General features: G+C 32.4%; 1 protein-coding gene across 6 annotated transcripts in view; it reads right to left on the bottom strand.

Annotated features, from left to right (window-relative positions):
- Positions 1 to 20,870, bottom strand: part of UBE3A (ubiquitin protein ligase E3A) — a 113,658-nt gene that overhangs the window by 14,199 nt on the left and 78,589 nt on the right. For all 6 annotated transcript variants that reach the window (XM_012759897.3, XM_012759898.3, XM_012759900.3 and 3 more), the window contains 6 exons: positions 16,361 to 17,607; positions 7,185 to 7,329; positions 4,161 to 4,366; positions 3,364 to 3,528; positions 2,098 to 2,253; positions 1,923 to 1,996 (listed from right to left, as the gene is read on the bottom strand). In XM_012759897.3, the coding sequence (XP_012615351.1) occupies positions 1,923 to 1,996; positions 2,098 to 2,253; positions 3,364 to 3,528; positions 4,161 to 4,366; positions 7,185 to 7,329; positions 16,361 to 17,607 (1,993 nt within the window). The remainder of the gene's footprint in view (positions 1 to 1,922; positions 1,997 to 2,097; positions 2,254 to 3,363; positions 3,529 to 4,160; positions 4,367 to 7,184; positions 7,330 to 16,360; positions 17,608 to 20,870) is intronic.

A 20,870-nucleotide genomic window follows, 5' to 3' on the forward strand; every position in this document is an offset into this window, starting at 1 on the left:
AATCAATTGATAATTGATACAAAAATTCTAACAGCATTAATACTCATGACAATAACATTTCAAAGTGGGGAAAAAGGCCTAACTGAAAGCAAGGTTTCCACATTTCACTCAAGGTGGTGGTGTTCATACCAGTGAAATAATATATCTATAACATAATGGCCACAGCAACTATGACAAAAACTATAGAAATCAGTACACATATTTATTGTCTTCAAGGTGGCGGGGGGAGAGAAATCAATATACACAAAAAAGAACATTATAAATAAATCAAGAAGAAATCCTAAAAGTTCAAGTAACCTATGGAAGACACAGAGAGAGAGAAACAAGGAATTATAAATAAAGACAGAAAAATAGTAAGACAGCAGAATGAAACCCTAACACATCAATAGGGACCTCAAATATTAATGGTCTAAACACATCAATAAAAAGGCAGAGACTAACTGTATTTTTTTAAAAATGACAACTATGTGCTGTTTACAAGACACTCATTCCAAATTAAGCAACATAGGTTAAAAATAAAATGATAGAAAAAGAATACACAAACATTAATTTAAAAATAAACAGGAATGGTTATATTCATTAAAACTTAAAAATCCTGTCAGTGATCAATATTATAGACATACTGCCATGATATTCTTTGTGACTGACAAATGGGTTTTTCTCATCACTATGTTATCTCAACCTTTTATGATCACATTTGAAATGCCAAGTGAGGAGCAGCACAGTGGTTGCTAAGAGTAAATACATTCACCACTGCTGCAGTTAGAAATGACCAAGGGTGTACCATAAAAAGAAAATATCAGTAATGTCCTAAAAATCAGTAATGTCCTAAAAGTATGCAGAAAGACATGAAATAACAGAACAAAAGAAAATAATGGGATATACAGTTACTCCTCAGAATACGTGTGGGGTTAGTTCCAGAACCACCCACAGGAACCAAAATCCAAATAAACTCAAGTCCTGCAGTCAACCCTGCAGAAACTGCATAGGAAAAGTCAGGCCCTCGGTACACAGGGTTTGCTATGTACCCCACAAATACTGGATACACATTTGAGTGGACAGGGAAAAAATACCAAGCATATGTGGAACCACGCAGTTCAAACCCATGCAGTTCAAGGGTCAAGTGTAATATAAAAAATAACTAACATAAAATAATACTTATTGCTAGAAGTTGATATTCATTCTGGTGTTTACATACTTGAGAGACTTAAAGCAATAACTTTTGGAGGCAGCTTAGAGGAAGTTATCTGCATGTCTACTCATCTCACTCCACCAGTGGGTGACAAAAGGTATCTTTGTCCATTTTACCAATCTTAACAGGAGTTGAGGAACCCTATGTCTTTCACGATTAGATAGCATACACAGTACAGAAAGTAGACAGAATAGTAGCAAGGGCATTTACTTGGAGCAGACAGAATTGGGAACCTCTAACTCTTTCTGGGAGAATTTAAGGCTCAATTTCTTAAGGTATAAAATGGAAATACTAATTTGTATCTTGTGATCCTATTTTAAGCATTAAATAAAGGAATGTACCATTTCACACAAAAGGTGCTTGATATAGGTAGCTATGTAACAGCAATTCAAAAACAGAGTTCAAAAGAAAGAAATATTCAAAGGTAGTCTTATTTTCATCATCTTCTAACCAACAGTAAGCATACTCTCATCAGAATCACCAGAAATAATCTATATTCCAAATGCAGAAAAAAACATAAGACTTACATAAAATGCTTAAATTTATGAAATAAATCACAAGATTAACACTAAAAATTGGTGATTATTTTACAAACATATTTCTGATTTTATAGATGAGAATTTGTCAGTTTGCTTATTTGGGAAGTAGTACCTAGAGACAAAGGTCTGAAATGTAACACACACACCCCTTTGGTGAATCAGATCTTCCCTTTAAGAATTAAGCACCTCACCTAATCACAACAGAGTCCCTGGTATAGCCACCATCATATTCTGTAGTTTCTTCCAGTGCCTGGAAATCTAGATTCTGGAAAGTCAAGAAAGTATGTTTTAATATCTTATATACTACACCATTACGAACAATGAATAGATACATAATTTTTTTTTGCAGACATCTGCTTTTCTTACCCGGCTTCCACAGATAAGCAATTCAATTTCTTCTGGTCTGAATAGGTACTTTAAGGGAGATTCATTGGTTACCATATGAAACCCTCTCCGAAAGGCCTTGAACTGTTTTTCCACTGATTTATTGAGAATGTAGTCAGAATAGAGATTGACAAATTCCTGTAGAAGACATTAACCACAAGAACTTGTTATAATATGCTATGCAAACAGAGCACAAGTAATTGGGCTGCATAGCTGTTTTGTTTTTATTTCCCAAGGAAAAGACATTCGGCAATATTTTTTAAAGTTCAAATTTTACACATACAAAGGAAAACACTTCTTACAATTTCACAGGTCTCTGTGATACCCAATATTAAACTGTAAAAAGGCCATGTACATAAAATCATTATACATAAAAATTTAATTTTTGATAGTATTTAAACAGAACTGAATAAAAGCTGGAGCCTCAATGTAATTTTTTGGTTACCTCAAATACATATACAAGCAGAGACACATGTAAACCATGTATTCATTTATTTATAAAAGCCAACAGTTTGAATAAACCATAATGTGCTTGATTTGAACAAACCAGGAAGCCCCATGTTTTCTACTAAGAATATTTGGTAAGCTACCTCCTGTGTTCAGTTCATTAAAAATGCTATAGTTTTCCTTGATACATAAAAACTACTATACCAAATTAAAAAGAAAATGTACTTTGTATCCCCAGTGACTACAATAGCCAAAAATTATCAATATAAACATGCTTCTTAAAGGTATAACACATATTTATCATAATTTTCCTGGATTATAATGTTCTGGGTTATTCCTATTTTCAGATGAATAATTTTTAGTCAATAGAAATCCAAATCTGATATAAAGAATACTTTTTAGAAGTGTATTTCTATCATAAATAGTATAAACATGTATAGTTAAATATAATTTTCATGTATTCTGTGGTAAGCACCTTAATCATGAAGTTCTTTTAACTCTACAGCTTAATATAAGAAACATCCTGCTTCTTGCTTTATACTACAGACACACTTAGCTATTTACCATCTCCTACTTCATGTCCTCTTTCTCTAAAAGGAGTTTAGTGTCCCACTGTGTGCTCTCATACCAGCTAATATTCAAAAGTTAGAAAACTGTGGTGCTATCATTTACATGAACTCGGTTACTTGATTTCTTAGTTCTCTGTATGGACAATACTATATACTTCTTTAAAAATCACGAGCACACATTTTCAAAATTGTTAATAAAGAGATAAAAGCAAGGATGATGTAAAAACATTACCTTCCTGTTTTCATTTGTAATTGGTATTTTATCACCATTTTCCTTTAGATCATACATCATTGGATTCCCAAAAAGATCTGTCTGTGATATCTGGAAAGTGATCATCATATCATCTTCCACATTCCCTTCATATTCCAATAAATCTTTTAAACTCTGATACAGAACCTAACAACCAGAAATGGAAAATTGAGGCTACCACAGAACTACAAATACAACAAATAGTTCGTATCACTCTGCTTAGAGAAAAACAAAAACTTTGTCAATAATTAACACATAGATAGTATCCCTCCTGCTCCTCAAATAGTTTACAGCCTAGTAGAGAACGACTGTCAGTCACTGATGATGTCCCATACCATCAATTTAGCAACAGATTTTACACTGTGTTCTAAGAGAACCTCTGGGGTATCTCAAGGTTGGGGTCGGGGGCCAGGAAGTAGGGTGGGAGAGAGAAACAGACATACTAACTGCAGCTATCAAGACCCTTAGTCAGGGCAGCTCTGATTTCATTTAGCAATCTCATACGATTTCATTAAAAAACAAATAAAATGTTTAAAAATACTTCTCAATAGAATCAATCTTATAAAAGCTGCTTGCTGACAGTAGTGCATAAAAATTTTCCCCTTCGAGTTTTTAAGTATTTATGGTAATTCAGTCAAATTAAAACTCCTTTATCTGATTGAATATAAACATCGACAAAGATTGCAAACAAAACTTTAAAAATGTTTATATATATTAAATTGTATTTTTTCATTTACATAAAATCTGATATTAAATTAAAAAATGACAAAAGAACTTACTGGGTGAGAGTCTCCCAAGTCACGAAAAGTTCCTTTTTTCCCCATTAGCTTCCTGTAGACAACCATGGGAAAATGTACATCCAGTATACAGTTATTGTAAATAGCCAGACCCAGTACTATGCCAATCAGAGTAAATTGACCCTCAGTTTCAAAAGAAGATGGATTAAACCAAAACAATTTTGTAGATTCATCATATGTGAACATACCTATAAGAAATGATTTTAAAAAATAAATACATTACTATTGTATTTTATTAAAGACTGATGAATACAAATGTAAATTGAAAAGAATTACACACATAAAACATATTTTTTATATAGTAGTAGGGGTGTAAAAATTTTTTTTCTATTATATTAGCACTGGAGAAAACAATGCCCAAATATATCTGGTTACTATAAATTGTGGCAAATGGTGGTATGTTAATTTTAAGAAGCCAAGGAAATAATGTAATAAGCAAATTAAAGATTGAACTGTTCTACTCTTTTTTTTTTTCTTTTTTTCGACAGGATTTTGCATGCCGATGTTCTACTCTTTTACCAACATATATGAAAAGTTAATTTATACTTATAACTTTATCTACTCCATGGTTGAAAATAAACACAGAAACAAAAAAAGGCTATCATATTTTTTAAAAGTTTCATTTATAAAAATGTAATTACTTATATTTGTACAACATGTATTGTTTTAAAAAACAATTTTGTATCAGAGTAAGAAAAGGTTTCATTTGTTTTTTCAAAATTGGACAATGGTCCCCATGAAATTTTTCTAGCATTTTTCTAACAAATATAATTCCAAGTACATAAATTTAAATAAACTCGATAACTTAGATAGGCAAAGCTATTTAATACATATATTAATTATTAGCCAAGAAGTAAAACAAAAGTAGTTCTGTAGTCTTTCAGTTTCACATAGTCTTCACTATTCAAAACTTAACTTGGTGACCTTTTTAATAACACTCATTGGAAAATTGGAATCTTTGATTTTACCTATCTGAGTGAGCATTACTAAGAATTATCCTCTTCCTTTTTAAAAAATAGATGTCTTACGGGAAAATAAATATTCTAACTGAATTTAGAATTTTTTCATTTCACTAAACTTTTTAGTTGTTACTAAGAAACTGGATGAAAATATTTTAAGAATCAAGTCTAAAAAAAATTCTGTAATTTCCAGTAGAACAAAAAAATCAAATAATACAGCATATATTTTAAAATCAGTTTATAAGAACTTTTAAAGCTTTAAAAATGTTCCTTCAATTTCACTTTTAAGTTAAAAAGAAAGGAACTTTAGAATGTCTCCTTGTCACTAAGAGCATAAATGAACCTTAGGACATTTTTCTAATGCAAATTTAATGTTCATGAAATAATGGTTTAAAAATTACCCAATTCATACTTGAATTTCAGTTTATATCTAAACATATTTTACAGGCAAAGTTACAACATCCATGGAAGTGCTAAGAACTTCATTTAGTTACAAATACAGTATTAATGGGGTAAAGAATAGGTGACAAATAATAATAAATATGGTGAAATGTCATAAATGCATATCCTTAGTCTCAAGAGCAATAAATTACTAATATTAATTAATCAGAATACAAATTATCTAGGTCACTACTCTAATCTCCATATATGAAAGATAACAATTTTGAAGTCCAAGAAGATTCCATTTTTGGGCACATTTTTTCAAGTCCCTAAAAGAAAAGCATCATAAAGGATGCCTTTTGTAAAATATTCCTTTTTGATATTTCTACTGCCATTATTTCAGTTACCTTACTATCAATTGGAACTGCTTAATGTATATTTTTTTGTAAAAATATTTCTGCATATAATTAACATTTCTAGATATATCAGAAGCTAGAGGTAGGGTTTACCAAATTTATGAAGCTTATAAAGTAATTCCTTATGAAGTTTATAAATTAATTTTCTATCTCAAAAAGGGCATGGTCTTACATCTTTGGTTTACTCTGAACAAAGTACATATAAATGGCATAGCCTTCTAATTATTAATAAACATTGGCTAGAATACAGACAAGTTATATGTACATATATATGTGTGTGTGTAGCTCATTAAAAACAAAAACAGAAAGGTAAATTCAATGTACATGTATCTCAGTATTCAACAGGATATAACAGCTCAAGTCTCAAAATTTAAGGGAAATGATGCACATTATTGTATGCCACATTTCTCCCAATTTTGATGGTATCTTTAGTGGAAACCTTTTCCTATATTGTCATGCACTCAATTTTAAACATAAGCAAGCCCAGTAACTAAGTAGTTAATAGTGTAAAAATTGAACCAGTTCAGAATTATCCAATTAAGTCGACTATCCAAGAGTCTGTGTCTTATCCCTGTTCTACTTTGTCTATCATAAGAAAGGAGGCTAAAAAACTGAAACTCTGATCCTTCACTTTCAGATTAACATATGTCATCACATTTGCCTTTCCCAAACTGTGTTCAATAAAAACTCTTCTGGGAGGCAATTATTATTAGATGCAGCACAGCAAAGGGGTTCTAGATTCTAGAGTTCAAGTTTGGAGGAAACATTACTATATTAAGCTCCAAGAAATCTTACACCAAGTAAACCTAATTAATTTGTTACCAGCTGGTGTTTCTAAACTTTGACCATGATACAACTGTGAGACATTCTCTCAACATTCTTCAAGCCATTGTTCTTTAAAACTCATGTTTTAGGAACATCATGAGTATGACGACTGTTTTAGACTACAAAGAGCCAAAAAATCCCTTTGTTCTAATGTACCATTCTAAACTATTTTCAATTCAATTTACTAAAGAGATAATTTCCTGTATTAGAATATGTGGCTAAGTAATCTAAATAAGAACTTGAATAAATTAGTCATACAAATCAGTCCTAAAATCCACAAATTTAGTCATTACCCATGATTCTAGGTAATTCACACCAAAACCACCTTTCTTCTGCTTTTCATGGCTGAGGATATTTATAAACCAAGATAAAAAAATTCTTAATTCAAAAAGATGACACCATAATCACATCACTAAAATACTTACCAATATCTGGATTGAAGATTTCCTCCACAACCAGCTGAAAAAATTCTTTGGAAACACCTCCCTCATCAACTCCTTGTTCTCCTTCAAATTCCACATACAACTGTTTCTTCAAGTCTGCAGGATTTTCCATAGCAATCATCTCTAGCTAGTGATTAAAAAGATAAATATGAAAAGAAGATGACTGCCAGTATCAAGATAAATGCAAAATAAAAATAATAAGCAGACGCGAAATAAAAACAAGGAGAAGGAATAGGGAACAAAGGTTTTGACTTTTTGTTTTTAAATGGAAATGGGAAGCAAACTATTAAAAGCCAGTGAAAACAAAGATTCTGTCTCACAGATAATGAAAAAATAGGACAAAAAAGAAATCAACATAGTAACTTTACTGATGTGTTACAAAATTAACATATAGTAGAACATTAGAATTAAGATTCTGTTATTTATATATAATAAATCTGGACTATACAGTGAGGGCATGGAAAGAAGACAGCAAAATGTCTAATGACTACTCAAGCTAAATCATTTCAGCAAAAACATTGGAACACAAATGTTTAACCACAAAATTGTTCATAGAATTATGTTTACTAGAATAGATACTCAAAAGTCTTCATATCTACGAAAACATAAGTAAAATAATTACAATTAAGAAAAATACACTGGATAAGCAGAAAAAGTAGTTTAGGTTCTCTCACATTGGACTTTAGTATAAATTATCATTTTTTAATGGATTAGAACCCATTCTCTACCTCATTTTCTTGAAAGCAGGTGAGACATACCCTTGCTTGTGTCCTTAATCTCTAACAGTTACCACACCCTAAGCAGCTACAATTTCAACTATAAATCTTTTACCAAATACTTTTGTCTATTTATAGAATTATGAATATACAGTAATTAACCTCAGTTGTTATAAGATTAATCATAAAAATACTAGATGCTAACATGAAATATTTATATAATTTATTGTTATTTTATATATCTAAAATGTACTAACAGTATGTTTAATTATCCACCTTATCTGCTAAATTGCCTCCAAATGTCTGCTGTTAAAAAAATTTTATCTTCAAGATGAAAATTTGTCAAAACAGGATATTTTAAGAATGTACAGATTATTCCAACTATTCCAAATGGAACTTTAAAAATGGTTTGTTTTTGAGACAGAGTCTTGTTTTGTTACCTGGGTTAGAGTACCGTGGCGTCAGCCTAGCTCACAGCAACCTCAACTCCTGGGCTCAAGCAATCCTTCTGCCTCAGCCTCATGAGTAGCTGGAACTACAGGCATGCGCCACCATGCCAGGCAAATGTGTTTTTTTTCCTATATATTTTTGGTTGGCCAATTAATTTCTTTCTATTTTTTTAGTAGAGACGAGGGTCTCGCTCTTGCTCCCGCTGGTCTCAAACTCCTTGACCTTGAGCGATCCACCCGCCTCAGCCTCCCAGAGTGCTAGGATTACAGGCATGAGCCACTGTGCCAGGCCTAAAAATGATTTGGTTTTGAAAAATGTAGTCATTGCTGGAATAAAGGTATTATAGTCCTAAAGTAATCATTATCGGTAACAAAACTCATTGGGACATTCTAATTTGTCTATATAAAACAAAAAATCTAAAGATCATTGTTTTTTAAAACTGTTAACTTCAACTCATCAGAGGGTAGTCTAACCCATTTACTGGTTTGCAACTGGCAATGGGGGAAAAATCAGAATGCATTCCATATGGTAATGGAACCTCCTGTTTTCTGAAATTTTTGTTTCAATTAGATATACAGATGGATGTGCATGTGTGTACTGGGATGCTATGTAAAATATTTCTTGCTAGCGTTGCAGTTAAAAACAGGCTGAAATTATCTCCTGGGTATCTTCAGTGAATTTAATCTTTAAAAGAATGTCTGTTCTTGTTAAAGAATGGTTTCTAACATTTACAAAATCATTTTTAGGCCAAGTTGTATTAAGAGATTTTGAGACAGCATTTTGCTGTGGAAAGATTAAGTCAGGATACTCTTTACTAGTCCCAACTGTTACTTAGCAGAACTTTTAATTTTTAAACTGTGACAAGTGACTCAAGTGCGGTTCAGTTTCTTCCTCGGCAAAGAAAAAAAAAAGGTAATATTCTTCACACTATAATGTTGTGAAGGTTTATTAAGAATATATAAGAGCTGGGCACGGTGGCTCACGCCAGTAATCCTAGCACTCTGAGAGGCTGAAGAGGGTGGATCGCACAAGGTCAGGAGTTCGAAACCAGCCTGAGCAAGAGCGAAACCTCATCCCTACTAAAAAAAGTAGAAAGAAATTAATTGGCCAACTAAACATATATAGAAAAAAAATTAGCCAGGCATGGTGGCGTGTGCCTGTAGTCCCAGCCTCTTGGAAGGCTGAGGCAGAAGGATCACTTGAGCCCAGGAATTTTGAGGTTGCTGTGAGCTAGGCTGATGCCACGGCACTCTAGCCCAGGTAACAGAGTGAGACTCTGTCTCAAAAAAAAAAAAACAAAAAAGAATATATAAGAAAGAGTTATGTAGAGCAGTTAATATTATTAAGAAGATAACACATGATATTGTTCCCTTTTAAAACAACTTTACTCTCTGAACAAAAGATTTGCAATTTTATGTTGCCAAAGGAAATTGACATAGACTATGTATGGTTCCAAGACACTGAAGTCAAACAAATGTAGATATTAAAATAACCTTAGAATAAAAAGTTCCAGTTGGAAAATTGTTTCATGCTACAAAGTATACAGAATTGAGGACTAAAATTAGAATTAACATCTTAGCTCAAATGTAACCCATTCCTAGACTTCTTCTCCCAGTTCTTAACTGAGTTAGGATGTAAGTCAATGTTTATACTTGCCTTTATCAAATATATTCCAAAATGAAAAAAAAGATTTGACATTTAGACTATGTATTCTATAGCTTTTCCCCATTAACATTCATAAATAAGAGCTAACTACTTATCAATGTGAAACCTTTTAAAGGACTTGGTGAAGAATTTCTACAGGATTAAGAGGACCTGTGTTCTATCCAATCTCAGTTCTGCCTAAGACATGTTGGATAACAACTTAGGCAAATTTATTGTCATTCTTAATAAGATAGTATATGTCTGTCCACTTTCACCAATCTCTACTCTATGGTCTCCACCTTGAGTGCCAAAAGAATTTAATATAATATGTTTTATGTGGCAACTGTAAACATAACTTTACCATTTTCTTTCATCTGTAAAATAAAAATACAGAAATAAATACATTAATATCTATGAATACTTAGATGAATTCCCTGCACAAAGTCAGTGTATATACAGACTAGCTGCTGTTGCTCTTACTATTGCACTTATGTAGCACTTTCTATGTAGAAACTTATTTAATCTTCCCAACAACCTACGAGGTAGGTAACATTATTAATTCCATTTTGCAGATGGGGATTCTGAGGTAATGAAAGGTTAACTTCCTCAAGTCACAGTTTGTAAGTCATGGAACAGATTCTAATCTAGGCAGCAAGCTATTTTGCTTTATTGCCTCTCCAAAATGACAACTGATACTTTTTCTTTACAATTACACATGACTTTTTTCTTCTTTATGCTTTTCTATATTTTTAAATTTTTTACAATAAATATGTCAAAAGAATGATTTGAAAAACAGTTAGCAACTGAATTTTCTAGGCAAAAATTTTCAATTATTATCCATTTTAGATTACCATTCTGTTGTACAGTGATTTTTAAATATTGTATTATTTAAGAATACATGAGTAGACTTTTTAAAAAAATATTTTATTTTTAATTGTGGTAACAAACACATTAACATAAAATTTAGCAATAATCATTCTGACAAAGGCATTAACATAAAGGGCTGCATTTTGTTTTCCTTTTCTTAAAAATAGCAACCTCCAATCCATTATTCAATCAATTAAAAAATGATTTAAAAACCAAATTGTAAAGGTGTATTACAGGTAATAGCTGTAACATGTAATAGCTATATCATTTAAAATTACATTTCTAAAATCCAAAGTTTTTTAAATATAGGATATTTGGAAATTGGAGGAATATATCAGTGAACATTCAGAAAAGGAGAATTTGTAAGCATTCCTGAGTTCATTTAGAATACAGATGTAGATATATAGGTATATAAGAAATATACAGGTATTTTCTGTATATAGGAAATATATAGGTATTCAGATGTGGAAATATATGGATACATAGGAAATATATAGGTATTTCTTAAAGTACAGTATATTTTGTAAAAATTTAATATAGAGACTAGCAAAAGACAGATTACTGAGGAAAAATAAACAAAAATAGACTGGATGTAATGACATCTACCTCGTCATTATATGACTTCCTCTTCTTACTAAGACTTGATTTCATTAATTGTTGGTTAAAACAATTTTCAATTTCTCAACTTTTTAATTGGCCATGATGATGAAATCCTAGGGAAATCATTTTTTAAAAACTGACGTGATATCAAAGCATTCCCAGAATACTTAGGTAGGATATCTCAATATAAAAATATCATATTGCCAGATGTACAAAAATTAAAAGTAAAATACTACCACTTAAAATCTTGTAGTATTCTGAGTTATTAGATCAAATCCATCCTTATCCATAACTGAAAAGATTCCTTAATGGCATGAATATTTAAATTGAAGTAGCACTCAGATAAAACAGACCTTTCTAACACTTTTGAATGCCTAGGATCTCCAAGAAAGGCTCGCTTAAACTACTTCACTCAACTTGTTACACTCTATGAGTCTGCAAGTGAGTAGGTTTAAACTATTGATTAGAATGGGATTTTTAGATCATCCAGATATATGTTTTTATGTTCTCTTCCAAATGGATAAAGAAAAGTTTGTTTTATCTCAAATACAAAGTGTAAATGTTTGTGTAACACTCAAATCACATAATCACATTTGTCCCTGAGACCTGTAATCCTGAGTTCTACTTCCAATTCTGCCATTAATTTCTGTAGGCCAAAAATCTCTCTAGATTTAATTTTCCTTACTTGTAATATTAAGGACTTTGATGACTTTCATTGTTTTAAATTATTATATGATGCTAACAATCTATGTAAACCTGCTTCATTCTCTCATTCTTATTTTTAAGAAATTACTTTGAGGACATAAACCAAGCATGAAGTTCTGAATTTCAATTAGCATAAATTGTAAGAAACAATGGTACTTACATTAAGCACAATATAGTGAATGTTTCAGATACAATTAAATATACCTAGAATAACACAAAATAATCTCATTCTCAAAACACTGTAGGTCAATTAATAGATAAAAGAATCAGGTTTATGTTTCAATAATCAGGTTCACCTAAAAGTGTTTGCAAAAAAAAAAAAATGTTGGAAGCTGGGTTAGACAGTGTTTTATAACTCAGATAAAATGAGCCAGTGAATTTCAGAGGATTGAACAGAGAACCTCTTGGTAGTAGGACTTTTCATCTGTGCCAATCACCTTTATTTGTGCTAGTTCCTATTTTTCAACTTCCCTATCCAGTTCTACATCTCAGCCATTCCTTTTGGTTTTTAAATATCTACTTGAAATTCTACAACTCCCTGACTAATCAGAACCAAGTTTGTCTTTCTACTACTTTAATGTGGCAGTTTCCTAAACATGTACTTGTATATAAAAACGGCTCCAATATATATGTGTATATATAAACGGAGCCAACATCCATCTTCCAAATGTTGGTTTATGCCTGGCTTTATCAGAATATCTTGAGAATACTACCAGAATTAAAAATTCCTAGGCTTTATACCACAGCTCCTAATCAGAATCTCTTAAAACAACTTTCCCATTTAGATGAGAAGGCAGTTGAGTTGAGGGTACCTCACAAATGGTAATACTGTCTTCTTCCATTTAAAAAGTAATTTTAAAAACTTTTAAACATACTATCCTTCGAAGTGCTTTGTCTAATAAAAATGAGGAATTATCTACTTGTAAAAGAGTACACAAATGGATAAATATGTAAAGACCTCATCATATTAGGATTGTTTTCACTCAAATGAAAGCTGAGCTCTGCACTCATGCATATCACTGTATTATTTTCCAAGGAACAACAACAAAAAAGTAGTGAAGACTTATCTAGGGGAAATGTTACAGTAACTTAAGCAAGGGTAGGGTGGCAGTGTTCCTAAGCAATTGTGAGGTATCTATTTGTGAAGAAACAACTTATATTTTACAAAATCCAAAATTGACTTTTCTTTTTTCACATTATCTCTGAAATCAAAATATACCACCCAACTGACAGTATCTTGCAACTAATTGGCATCATTTTTCTTCCTTAGTAACAATAAAAGAATAGTGTGTCCTATAATCTGTGTTATTTTAGATTCAATAAAGTACTATATCCACTAATTCGTCTCGTCATAAAAGACAGTTCCTCTAAAAACTCCAGTTAGGGAAAAATTTGTTAGTTGGTTTGAATTTCATGGTACATGAAAGCAATGAATGTATTCTATTTATTAAAAATCTAAAATTATTAATTCAAGTTACTACCCCTCACTCTTTCTCCAAGCTAGTTAGTCTTGACTATCACCAGTACTCTTACAATTAACAACTGAAAAAATAAGACCCAACAGAAAATGTACTCAAGAGTACCATATATGCAGTCGCTGTCTTCTGGTTTTCATTTTTAAACTAAGGAGTAGATGAACTTCAAGGCTCCTTTTAGTTCTTAAAGTCCAGGATGCTATAACTTTAATTATTAATAATAAGCTCAGCACAAAGTTTCGCATTTCTTGTTCTCTACCCAGTTCCACTGTGAAGTTCAAAGTTAGCAGGTCTTAAGAAAGTGGTCAGGGGGTTTGTCTTGTTTGTCAAACTGTGATATATAAAGAAGAATGAGGCCTAAAAAGCAAAGTAGATCTTTGGGGAATAAGATGTTGAAAAATTCACCAGTACTCTGAAGAGTACACAGTAGAGAATGACCTTAAACCACTTTTTACTGTAAACCTTCCACTTGGTGTCACTAAAAATAATATGAGTTTATCATAATCAATACCTACTATGAATATTTATTTCAAAAAAACATGCAAATTATCAATGTCTTCTAAGACCTATTTTATGCTTATTTTTCTAGCCAATTCACATTTAAAAAAGAAAATGAGGAAAAGAAAGGGAATAAGAAAGTTAAGAGTAAAATCTGCTTAGTATGAGCATTTTAGAGCCTCTAGGAAGCTTATCAGTGGGTACCATATCTTATATCTCCATGGCTTATCAAAGTGCCTGACACAAGGGATTTCGGAAGTGAACTGCTTTTGTGGACTGGTAGTACTCAAGTACAGATATTATCTAGTGAATCCTTAATTAGAGTAGGCCAAATCATGATATCCAGTTTTTATATAATTAAGCAGAACTTGCTTTAAAAAAAAGTCAAAACAATTAAAAAGCTCACAGTTAATTTTTCTCTAACACTTTAGAAGGCTTTAAGAACTGAAATAATTGTTTATTAAAAATCCTAGATGATAATTGTTAAAACAGAATAAAGTAAGTATATAAGTACCTAAACTTTTGTTGGTTCTTAGCCTTGCCTTACTAGGGAAAAAAGTATGGGAGTGAGGAAAATAAGCCTGGGAGACTTCTGAGCAGAGGGCAGATAAGATCATTTTTAACAACTCTGGAATGAGTCTTACAGAGTAATTTTATTGTTTTTTAAAGGCCAGGCACAGCTTTTGACAAAGAAAGCAGAAAGGATCCCATTCCAAGAAGCCAAACATAAAGTGTGTAGTTGTAGCATTTACAGTTCTGCTCTAACAATGGATATTCACAGACAGACCTCAACATACTTTTCATAAACCACCACTCACATTCTTATAAAATACACTACCATTCTACTAAACTATGGGAAATAGGTTGTTGGTGCCTTATGATTAGTCATTAAGTATATTAATTATTCATGTGGCTCAAAACTACCAAAGTAAAATAAAAAGGGCACCAGAAAGCAAGCAATGATATTTACTTGTTAAAGCCCCCATTTCCACCGCAAAACTGCCTGAGGCCTGAGTTAAATAATAATCTTTCTTCAACACTATAACAATATTCAGCATTTAAAAAAAACAGTAACAAAGAAAAATGGTACAAAATCTCTGTAACTTTTAATTTCTAAGATGTCAAACTTTTTCCAGTGGGTTATAGTCTTATGAGTTCTGAGATTTAGAAAAATCCATTCTAAAACTAAAATATATTTTAAAATAAATATCATTTCCTACTTGTCGGTATCATGATTGTCCTATCCTTTACTAGTATAGGTTGATGATACCTTAATTTTAGTTGCTATTAAATTTTACTTGAAGTCAATGAGAAAGAACGAGCAATGACAGTGATACCTAATACTAGGAAATTTTGTTACAAATTTAAATTTTAGTAAAATGTGACTGGCAATTGGTTTCTGTCTTCTGGCCAGTCCTGCATTCTTAAATGGGCATACTAAAATTCTTATCTTCTGTGGAGAAAAGGAAGAGACAAGAGGCAACCCTATCTGGAGAAACAGGAAGTTAGAAGATGGGTACCTGAGTTACCAGTATTTTCCCAGTTCAACCTCCCTGGATTTGGTTGATTATACAGCCACCATTACTCCTAAAATTCTTGGAATAGTTGCTGTTTTCTCAGAAGCTTCAAGATCCAGAGTTGTCCCTATGAATATTTAAGTGAGAAGAAACTGCCAAAAGTAGGCAGTGCCATACAGGGACATTCTGAGTGGCCCGGCAGGACTTTAAACTCTTGCTAGCAACATGCACCCACCTGCCATGGTCACTTCATCAAGTTCATATTAATGCAACTCTAAATTTCACATGATGGAATTTTGGGGATACTACTTATCCTTTCATTGTATGGTTCTACTGTACCACTTCTCCCAGTAAGACTTCACATCCACACTTCACATTTCTCTTTTCCTGTGTTCAGGTCTTTCCCCAACACCCTCTTCTCTTCTGAATGGAGAAACTATTGGCTCTAGTTTTCAAGATTTCATTATATAAGACAGCTAATACTTTGTAGAACACATTTATAGACTTAGGAGCAACAAAAGTATACTACTTATATTTAGAATCAGAAATGTTCATGTATTCATTCCTATGCTACATGACATCATTTTTTTTCAGTCACTTATAAAAATAATTCACTAATGATATCACAATATCCCCATAATTAGGTTTTTAATCTATTATTTATTTTAAACAGCAGCCCAACTTACCCGGACAAGTGCATCATCTATAATATGGTCACGTCTGACTTTGAGTCTCAGATATGGATTCAACTGCTGTCCCTGAACTAAGCTGTAGAGAACAGTGATTCTTCGTTCACTGTACATGCGAATTCTGTTGTCATAATATAATCCCAAATTCTTTGTGACAGCATTCAATATAAAGGGACATGTCATAAAAGAGAATTTGTTCTCTGTTTCTACTTTGAAAAAGGTATAATCTTTATCCATTTCTAGAACTTCATTCAGTGGTTCATTAATAAACTCTTCAAAAGGGATAAGTGGTTTTCGACAATCCAGAGTTTTAACACCGAGTTCAGTTTCCAGTGGGTCCACTCGAGGACCTTTCTTGTTTCTTCTTTCCTCTCCTAAAAGCTCCTGAAGTGTCAATTCACTGGACTCAGGGATGGGCTCTTCATCATCTTCTTCATTGTGGTTTGTGTCCACATCCCCTCCCACTACGTTTGCATAGTAAACCATTTTCAAGCACTTCGAAGCAGCAACAATGGCATCATCATCGTTTACTAGATTTCGACTGTTAAATTCATTGCTTATGACTTTGTAAGTAATAAGTTGCTGAAATGTTTCCATCATTCTCCGAATCTGGTCTGCACTGTATTTAGACCACAGTCTAATCAGTTTTCCTTGGGCTGCAAGGGGTAGCTTGCTCATTGCTTTGCAAAATAAGGGCAGAGCCATTTCCAGATATTCAGGACTGTGGAGATTTCTGTTCTCCATTACAATAATGAACAAATTCAGGTAATTAGGATCTCTGGAGTATACGTTGTGATAGGTCAAGTCACATTCCACATTAGGTGACAAATATACAAGTGCATTGAGAAAGGCAGTTTCTATTTTTTCATTAGAGAGCAATCTGGTATACACTCTTCTAATGGCATCAATATCCACAGACACATCATCAGGCCCTAATTTTTGTAAATTGTTGTCTCCCTGTGAACTATCACCTATCCTCGAGGAAGATGCTTCTGAATCTTCTTCCATAGCAGCAGCAGAACTTGCAGCTTTTTCCTTTTCATCTTCATCCTTGTCTTCATCCTTTCCTTGAAGAGATTTTAACTCTTCCTTGGTGTGTTGTTTGACTTTACGAAAGCTCTGTACCAGTGCCTCAGCACTAGAAAAAACTCTTCCAATAACACGGATTAAAGGGGAATAATCCTCTCTCTCGCTACATAATTCAAGAATTTCATATACCTTCTCTTCTGTGAGGTAAGTCACATCTACAAAATCAGAGAAAAAAGAGAACATTTACTTGCATAATATCCATGTTAACTTTGTTGTATTAAATTCTAAAAGTAAAACAGCCAAAAATTCTGGACTCAATATCATTTATGATTTACAACTCTTAAAGAAAAAAAGTATCTAATACTTAGATTCAGCAAACAAAATATAATGCCTACCTATTTTTTTGATGAACCAACAACCTCACTCATTCTTTCACATTCTCTCAATAATACATAGCTTTTAATGAGGTCAAGACAGTATGAACTCTCTTTAACATGTCACTTTAACTGTAAATATGAACCAACATATCATGTGCTGATTCACCACAATACATTTCTTACATTTTCCCTATAGAGGAGAAACACTACTATTCTCCTGAGAGGCGTCTTCTTCCTTGTTTCACTACTGTTCTCAAAAGATTAAGAAGGCAAGATTTTAAAAAAGGTTCCTTCGATATCATCTTTTGGAAATGGCTCTTTTCAAACTGGTTCTTTTTGGGTCCTCCTAGTTTGTTCCAGAGGATCCATTATGTGGGTGATTGAAAAGAATACACCATTTCTCATAAGCTCTGAAGTTGAAACTGCTATCTGCAGCCAGGAATCAGGTACCTTACAGAGTGACAAAAAAATAGTTTTTGGGCAATAAAAAACAAATAGTAGGAGGAAGTCAACTTATGAGCAGACAAGTAGCATAGAGACTATATAGTCAGCAAAACGTATTTCCTCTTCCTTATGGGTACAAAGTTTCATCACAGTTCCCAGCTCTTTGAGGTATTATTTTCAAAGCCAAGGCTTTCCCCTTCTGGCTAATGAATGAAAGATATTTTTTTTATTTTACAGGTAAAAACAAATGATATATTTTGTATATATTTTGTAAATTTCTAGAGATTATATTGGTCAAACAACATAATGCTGAAAAGTCTTAATCCATCCCTTTAATCAATAAAGGACAGACTTGTCATCATTAGATCAAATACTTAAGCATAATTTTAGAGGCACATAGATAATCTAACCTTCATTGTGTCAAGTATACCCTTATACATGGACTGTACAACATATACAAATTTTAATGATTCTTACCTTTGTTTTAATACATTTATTTCACAGTAAAAGACAATATAAAATGTAAATGATCAGTGAACGAATGGCTTCCAAAGTTGAACCACAAAAATTTTATCACACCACTAATCCGATCTGCAGCCCAGCTACAAGAGTGTCCATACCCATATAGTTACTTTTACGAGCACTCTTTCAGAATTAATTCTTAGGTTTGTTCTATTAAGAATATTTAAATACCTTTAGTTAAACAGCAGTAATTGCTTCTCAAACAGTATAAAACCACTAACTGGAAGCCTATTTCTCATTATTTTAATTGGAAAATATTATAATACCTTCTTAGAAGCCAATGCAAAACCCCTAGTTTGCTAAAATGTAACCAAAACACAGAAAATACTTATTATAAATAACTATCCTGTTAGGACATAAAACATTTAAGTTCCTTATCATCAAATAATAAGGTTGTTAACAAAGACTTCCTTTGTTTGTTGTAACAGTCTGTTTCAGGGAGATCAACATTCTAGACCCACGTATCCTTTGTTGATATGTCATGCTTTCAGAATATCTTCAAATGATTTGGACAGTTATAATCCAATCTAGAATTTACCTATACTTTTCCCATGCAATGTTTTTGTTTGATATGTTGAATTGAGTTTTTCAGATATATATGTGTGTGTGTGTGTGTGTGTTTGTGTGGGTGGGTGCGCGCGCGCATCTGTATATACACATATGTATAAATTAGTCAAAAACACTGCAATAAGATACAGATGTTCATAAAGTTTGGTAATCAAGAAAAAGAGGTGTTCTAGTGAGACAGTATTATATGAGACATTTTTGTAAGATTTATTTGTATATTTTGTGAAAAATGTGTATTCCTGAAAATATTCTTAATTCGTAATATTTCACACTTGAAAAACTCCTATGCAAAAAGTGTTTGGGGCAGCCTATTCAATCTCTATACAACTTTGTAACTATAGCTAACAAATATAATTAATAATCAAATAAAAGTACTAGCGTAGTTAAAACATCTAAAATTTCTAATAGAAATATACCATAGAATATTGCATACAATACAGAATATTGTAAAAAAAAAAAAAAGAGAGAGAGAGAAGGGGACAGTGGCATATTAAGGAAGGGTTGAAACTACTAAATTATGTAGACTTGAGCAAAAAAAAAATAAGCACCTCTAAGATGAAGTACATGGCCAAAAAAAGGATCAGTATATCCATTATGTATCTTATCCCCCCCCATAGCTGGCTGCATTCATCTGTGCCAGCACAGTCTACATTCAGCAACTGGTACTCTGTGGTGCACACCTGCTAGAGAAATGTGTATGCTAAAGTCAAAGTAGCTTCCACATTATATATACTGACAACATTCACCTATTTATCCAATTGTGTAAACTAACTCATGAAATAGAATTACACATTTTGAAGCAACAAAGTTGTCTCAAGTGATGGAAACAGTTTTACTGTGGAAACAGTACAGGTTAAAACACAATTCCATTTCACTAATTCATTTAAACTTGACTCCAATGATGTTACTAAAAATTTTTAAAGCATTCTTTAACTTATATATGTCTTAAAGAAAAGCTTTCTCTTTTAAAATACAATTGTCTCTAATGGGGTTGAGCCCTGGTAGTCATTTGGAAATTTAATTACATTACTGATACTAATTACTTTCGCTGAAGGACAAAAAGATTAGAGTTTAGAATGGAAAAAAAAAAGTTTAACTATTTTGCAACATAGGACCATTTAGAAAACAAAAGACTTGAGTCAAGAATGCCACTGGTGGGTCATGATCCCTGGCAGCAGGAGTGCCTAGGAGGAAAGTGAGCGGGATATAGGGAGAACGTATTAGAAGGAAAAGAGAATCTCTTTTCCTCATCTCTCACATCACCATGACAAAATTTTGCCTTACCTTTAGAAATGGTTAAAAAAAAAAAGTCACTGCTCCCTTTTTCTGCTTCTTTCACCACACAGTCCTGGAGTTCCAGAACTCATGCCAGATATTTATTAGTGCAGCTATTCCATAACTTAAACCGACTCTGTGGCTCAGTTTAGGAGACTAACTACCATAACACATTTTTACTTGGAGAAACTTTTAAGTTCCAACAATCCATTAACAAATTAACTTCTGTAGTATAATCTGCTTCTAATTAGCAACCACCAGACAAGTAAAATGTAATTGTCATTAATTCAATT

The sequence above is a fragment of the Microcebus murinus genome, chromosome 7, assembly GCF_040939455.1.
Source record: "Microcebus murinus isolate Inina chromosome 7, M.murinus_Inina_mat1.0, whole genome shotgun sequence".
NCBI classification, from domain to species: Eukaryota; Metazoa; Chordata; class Mammalia; order Primates; family Cheirogaleidae; genus Microcebus; species Microcebus murinus.